This window comes from Bos taurus, chromosome 29 (assembly GCF_002263795.3).
Source record: "Bos taurus isolate L1 Dominette 01449 registration number 42190680 breed Hereford chromosome 29, ARS-UCD2.0, whole genome shotgun sequence".
Classification (NCBI taxonomy): Eukaryota; Metazoa; Chordata; class Mammalia; order Artiodactyla; family Bovidae; genus Bos; species Bos taurus.
Window position 1 is genome coordinate 25,222,226 of NC_037356.1, and position 6,624 is coordinate 25,228,849.

General features: G+C 52.6%; 1 protein-coding gene across 4 annotated transcripts in view; it reads right to left on the reverse strand.

Moving 5' to 3' along the window:
- Nucleotides 1–2,767, reverse strand: part of NAV2 (neuron navigator 2) — a 423,973-nt gene extending 421,206 nt beyond the window's left edge. For all 4 annotated transcript variants that reach the window (XM_002699081.7, XM_059883049.1, XM_010820889.4 and 1 more), the window contains exon 1: nucleotides 1,616–2,767. In XM_002699081.7, the coding sequence (XP_002699127.1) occupies nucleotides 1,616–1,873 (258 nt within the window). In that variant the 5' untranslated portion in view covers nucleotides 1,874–2,767. The remainder of the gene's footprint in view (nucleotides 1–1,615) is intronic.
- Nucleotides 2,768–6,624: the final 3,857 nt, after the last annotated feature.

Consider the following 6,624-nt stretch of genomic DNA (forward strand, 5'->3'; position numbering starts at 1 on the left):
TGTGTGTCACATCCCCGAGTCACCGCTCTAGCCTCCCACATCCACTCCATCACACCCCACCACACCCCATCAGCCCTGCCTCCAAGGATGGAGGGGACACCCTCACAAGAGCACAGCCCCCAGGCTCACTCTTGTTTCAGAGACCACTGAACAAATCCTGTGATGAACGGCAGAAAAAGAGCTCAGAGCACAAAACCCTATAGCAGAGACAGGCCCAGCAGCATTGGGGGGAAATCTTGCCTTCCTCCCACACGCCATCACTCAAACCTGTCAGCTTCCAAAAATGTTTAGCAAGTGCAGCAGCAAGGGGCATGCTTATCAGCCTGGTGTGGGAGCGTAATCTGCTTTGAGGGCCTTCTCCAGCCCAGAGTTCCAAAAGTCTGCTTACAATTAGCTTCCAGCTTCAGTTCCTCCATCAGAAAGGCTAGGAATGTGTTGAGTTCTAGCCTCTGATCAGAAAAAGCTCTAGGAGAAGGTGGAGACAGGGTCAGCAGAGATTAAGTGCCAAAAAGGTCAGCTGGTCTGTTGCCACTTCCCTGACACCAGCCCCACACTACCTCCCCCGCTAGCTTTCCGCCTCTCCTGACTGGGACAGTCACATCCGTCAGGTCGGCCTGTCCCCAAAAGTCCCTGCTGACTAACTGCCAAGAAAATACAGCGTGCCCCTGCTCCCTCCTACCAGGAGAGGGAGGGGGGAAAAAAGGAGCAGGGAAGGCAGGAAGCCAGGAGAATCGGATTGGCCCTTGCTGATTTCCTTAAAAGAGACTGCAAGGCTAGGGCCTGTCACCCAGCCGAATTGGGTGATGCGAGCTCGGTCTGGAAAGGTAGAAGTCATCAATTCTGTTCAAGCCACCCCCACACCCGCACCCCCCAGTCACCCGGGCTACCGGCACCGGGGATCTACTACCCAGGAAGGAGGGGCTTAGCTTTGGGCAGCCATTCCAAGGCAGCCACCCCCGCCCCATCGCTACAGCCAGCCGAGACGCTAGGAGTCTCCGGTTGCCTGCCTCCGCCGGTGCACCCGGCAGTCCTACTGCAGTCCCAGCACCGTGCCTGGAATGCTGTCAGCCCAAAGGATGGGGCAGGCCCGAGTATCTCCAAGCCGAGGGGGGCCGGTACACTGCCACCCCTAGACCTCTTTTCCTGGATCTTACATCCAAGCCAGGGGGGGAGTGGAGCCCAGCGAGGTCTCGGACCATTCCTCGGCAGGGACAGAATCTCTGCAGAACCGACAGACACACAGCCGCTGCAGCAGACACTGTCTTCTTGGGGCCAAGCCCCTTGACATGCAGAACCTGACATCTCCAGTGTGGCACATGGTTTTTTGAGGACACCCTGATCGTGCCCCACCCCACCGCGCCCCCAAAAGGAAGCCGCAGGCAGCCCGCATCCCGTCTCGCAGAGCTCCTTAAGGCAAACCTCGGTCACCCGGGCCACACCCACTGGCCAGCCCACTCTCCAAGCGCAACCCCCAATCTGCTGGCCTAAGTGGAACGGTCCCCTTCTCAGCCCACAGGGTAGCCCTTTCCCCTCTCCAGCCGTGTCAACCTCCACCCTCAAAAAAGTATTCACCCTTCCCCCCAGAACAGTGCCCCAGGCACACAGCACCTCTCACCTGGGTATCGAACCCGTTTTCCACCGAGCCGCTCATCCGCAGCGGGAGCCCCTCCCCCGCCGGCTCCTGCAGCCCCTGCGATTTCAGGGGGATCTGGCTAGGGTAGGCGGTCTTGCTCACCTCCACCTTGCTTCCCAACTTGAGATAGCAAGGCTGGGGGCCCGCCCGGGCTGGGGGCACGTGCAGGATGGGCGCGGCGCTGTGCACGGGTTTGGGCAGTCCCGACTTCATTTTGGAGGCCACCAGGATGGCCGGCATCTTCTCCCGGGGCTTCGGCTTTCCCAGCACGTCCCTGGAAGCGGCGGCGGAGGCGACCGCTAAAGGCAGCGCGGGCAGCAGAGCAGGCGCCGGGCTTCGGCCCGAGAGGCGCCCACCACCAGCCGAGGGAAAGAAAAAAAAAAGAAAAAATCCCCGGGTCGGGGATCTCGGAGCAATCGGACGAGCTGGCCTTGGCGGTGCGGGAATCCGGCGGAGGACTGATGGCGCGGCTCTCAGCGGGTCCCACCTGGACGGATGCTGCCGCCGGATTTCACGCCCCTCCTGGGTGGCCCGTTCAAGAGCTCTGGGCGCTCAGGTTCTGTTGCCTCTTGCGATTCTCCTCCTGGGACCCCGAGGCTTGGACGCCCATATTAACTTGTCATTGCATCTCCGAAGTGAGGAGGCCCCGCTCGAAGAGGGGTGGCGGGGACCCACGCCTCCCGCTCCTGGGAGGTTGCGGGTGTGATCCGGCGAGCTAAGGGGCTAGTAACCGCGGATGGGAGGGAAGGAGCGATACGAGGAAGAGAGGGAGGGCGCACGCAGCCCAGAACGTCTTCAGCGAGAGGCAGCTGTCGCTCTGATCGCAAGCACCGCAGTGTCCCCCCGCGACGCAGAGGCGCGGCGAGAGCCCCCGAAAGGTCTCTTTAGGTGTGACAGTCAGTCACCACTGCCAGAAGCCCCCCGGGGCAGAGAGCACTTCGGCGCCCGAGGGTCTGCACATGCTCCGTGCGCTATAGCGCAGCAAGGCTGTGGCCGCGGGCCGCGGGCACCTGGACGCGCGGCTGGAGGGCTGGGCTGGGCAGGGCAGGGCAAGGCAGCGCTCGCGAGCGGCAGCCGCGCTTCCCGGGAAGGCTGCGCTGGATGCGGGGCTCAGCGAAGGGGAGGACAGGCTGCGACCCGCGCGGCTGCGGCGCGCGCTGACAGCCCGGGCCGCCTCAACGCGCCGATTGGTCCGCGGCGGGCCAATTGGCGGCCGCGGCTCTTCTGCAAAGGGGGCGTGGCCTCAACTCCCAGGGCCGCCGCCGAAACTCTGGGGCCGCGCTTGGCCGCAAGTACAAAGCGGGCTGGTGGCCGCTCTGCAGCGCGGCTCTGGCCGCGCGCTCCCCCGCGGGTCCACACCCCCCGCGTCCTGAAACCTTTTTGAAAAATGCCCTTTCGAACGCAAGCGCCCGCCTCGGGGCCCCGCGGGGAAGGCTCCGGGGAAGTTTGTTTCCTTTTTTAAATTGTTCTGGTCACCTTAACGGTCTGAGGCTTCCGGAGTCGCGCCTGCAGCCTCGCGGCCCCCCATCTGGTCTGGGCAGGGCGGTTCCTTAGGCTCCCGCGTGAAGGACGCGCCAGCCATTTCTTCTCTTTTCTGCCAGCTCCTCCAGGCGGGCCGGGGGGCCTCCGAATGGCTTCCTCTCCAGCTTTCAAAGGCTGCACATTTCACTTAACTATGTGAATTATTTATAGGCAAATACAATACCCCCGCGAAGCCTGCCGACCCCAGACGGTTCCTCCTCGCAACCTACCACATACTGTAATTAGAGTGGCCAGAGGAAGCCCGGAGAAGCTCCAGGACCCCGGCCGGGCTCGGGCTAAAATCTTGCTGCGTTTCGGATAGGAACCCCTCTCTGTCTGCGCCTCGGACGCACTGACCCCACAGGTTCCTCGACTTCAATCCGCTCGAGGATTTCTCTCCTGTCCCAGGCGCTCTGTGGGTTCCTAGCAGAGAGCTGGAAGAGATGACACAGGCAGGCCAGACCCCTCGCGATTCATAGATGAGGATTACTCCCCCGCCCCCACTCCGTCCCCGTAGAACTTCCTGGATTTAAATCGGGCAAGTTCTTTGACTTAGATACATCTTTACAAAGCTTCGGTTATTACTGGGAGTAAGGAGGGGAGTTGACGACATTATGTTATTGTTTGGATAAATGAGATAGTTCATTACAGTCACGTAGCATGGGTACTTGCCTGGAGAATCCCAGGGACGGGGGAGCCTGGGGGGCTGCGGTCTATGGGGTCGTACAGAGTCGGACACGACTGAAGTGACCTAGCAGCAGCAGCAGCACGGGTACTTGGCAATGTGAAAGACCGGTAGAAGTTAGTATTATTATCCCTATTATTAAATTACTGCTCCTGGTATCCCCCACGCCACCCTCCAGTCATTTCTATTTACGTAAAGTTGTTTCACTTCTCTGTCTCTGAGATACAGGTTTTTCACAGTATGCCCACCCTATAGCCTAATTTTCAATGTTGATAGCATTGATTTGTTATTATCCTGATAGTAGGAAACTTCAAAGTTTTAAGATAGTCTCTTAAAACAGTATTAAGAAATAAGGTGCCTCTTACCCTGGCCTGCTCCCTCTCCCATTTTACCTCCATCCATTCTATGCAGCAACTTTCTTCTCTAGTTAGGCTGAACTGCACACAGTCTTGTATGCAATTCCAGGTATTCCTCCCTCTAAATTACACGTAGTCTGCCATGTCACTTACTTAGCACTCAGCCCTTTTCTATCTGATGCTACCTTGTTGTTTATTGTTTCATGTTTATTTTCTTCTTAAAGAGAAGGCCTCTTGAAGTCAGGAATGTGTTTTTAACCTGCATTAGATTCTCTCAGCATTGAGTATAATGCTGTGGACAGAATAGCTACCCAGATTGTTATCAGACAGATGAGTGAAAGATGCCAGGGGCAATTAACCAGAGGGAGAGCCCTTTAGATCCAGGTACATAAAATCATAAGAGATGCTATGCTCTGTTAAAACTTGGAGCCTCTCCTATCCAGAATTCTGGTTCTGCCAGATGTAGCAAGAGTTATGGAAATATATCGCAGTCTTTGACTTTAAAGATTATGGAGAGATTCCAAAGTATTTCCATGGCCTTAATGTAGTTTTTCTCCAAATGTGGTCCCCAGATCACCACCAGCAGCATCAACACCTGGAAGCTTGTTTGATAAGCCCCACCCCAGATCTGATAAACCAAAGTCCCGAAGTTGGGGCCCAAGGATCTAGGTTTACCAAGTGTTTAACCAAGTGATTCTGAGGAATGCATCAGGCATTCAGTGCTCTTTCAGGTCAGGGCTGCTTAAATTTTGATATGTTGCTGTTGTTCAGTCACTAAGTTGAGTCAAACTCTTTGTGACCCCATGGACTGCAGCTTGTCAGGCTTCCCTGTCCTTCACCATCTCCCAGAGTTTGCTCAAACTCATGTCCATTGAGTCAGTGATACCATCCAACAATATCATCCTCTGTCATCCCCTTCTCCTCTTGCCTTCAGTCTTTCCCAGCATCAGGGTCTTTTCCAATGAGTTGGCTCTTCACATCAGGTGGCCAAAGTATTGGAGTTTCCGTTTCAGCATCAGTCCTTCTAGTGAATATTCAGGGTTTATTTCCTTTAGGATTGACTGGTTTGATCTCCTCGCAGTCCAAGGAACACTCAAGAGTCTTCTCCAGCACCACAATTTGAAAGCATCAATTTTTCGGCACTCAGCCTTCTTTATGGTTCAGCTCCCACATCCATATGACTACTGGAGAACTCATAGCTTTGACTATAGGACTTTTGTTGGCAAAGTGATATCCCTGCTTAATATATGTAATATACCTTAATATACATAAGAATTACTGGAGATCTTGCTAAAATACAGATTCCATTCAGTAGTTCTGGACTGGGGCTGAGATTCTGATTTCAGAATAAACTCCCATGTGACACCCAGGCTGGTGGTCTGGAGCTCACACTTTGTGTAGTAAACTAAATCATAGGTAGCAAAATGGGTTCATCTCAAGGGCCATCTCTAGCTAACTGACTTTTTGTCACCCTGTGCTAAAAGGAATTCCAAAGGTGAATATATCTAATTAAGTTGGAAACAGCAGCCTGATCAATTAATAATGTCTGTCATGGGTACAGAAATGGATGGACATAGTGACGTATTTACTATGTATTTGCCATCTTGGGTTTCCCATTTAAATCATATTTGCACCAAGGTCATTTTCTGGGTTCTGAGACCCTCAAATAGGTACTAATTTGAAAAACAGTGCACTCTTTTTTAAAAAGTACCTCTTCCTAATACTCTAGGATTTGGTAAATATATGACCATGCACCTTAACTTGTGTGATTTATTTAACTTAAAGTCCAATGACTTCTCATCTTTCTTGATGGAAAACAAGTGAATCTTTTAGTCTGTTTCCAAATTCTTTCCCGGCCTCCACATCCCTTTAATAATTTTATTTGCTCTTTCCTGGAACAGTTTTCATCTCCCTTTATATTTTTCCTGTCTTCCCCTCATTTTCTTTCTTTACAGCAAAATAATTTTGTCATTATAGCAAGACATGGGAGGAAAAGCTCTTTTTTTCCCTGAGGCAAAAGAGATAATTGCAAGATTCCTCCTTAAATAAGATCATCTCAAATTATAAAAATGTCCTATAAAGTTACTCCTTCCACATAGATGCTGTGTTAACATGAATGAAGTCATTTGAAATCAATAAGTTTGGCAAGCATTGGTAGCTAAAGGAGTCACTGGTTTCAGATACAGCAAACTGCTTTGGAAAGAACACACTATCCAAGTTTCTTTTTATTGCTATTTTTTAAAAATAATATATATCATGGATAGTCCACTATTTTAAATCCCAACTTTGACAACCCTTCTCTTTTTCTCCTGTCAGACTCTCAACTTTCAAAACCACCCAATTTGAAACATATTGCCAAAGCTCCCAGGACCACTGAATCAGAATCTGAAGGGTTTGGCACCTCTCTGGCTGTAAGAACCACCCTTAGG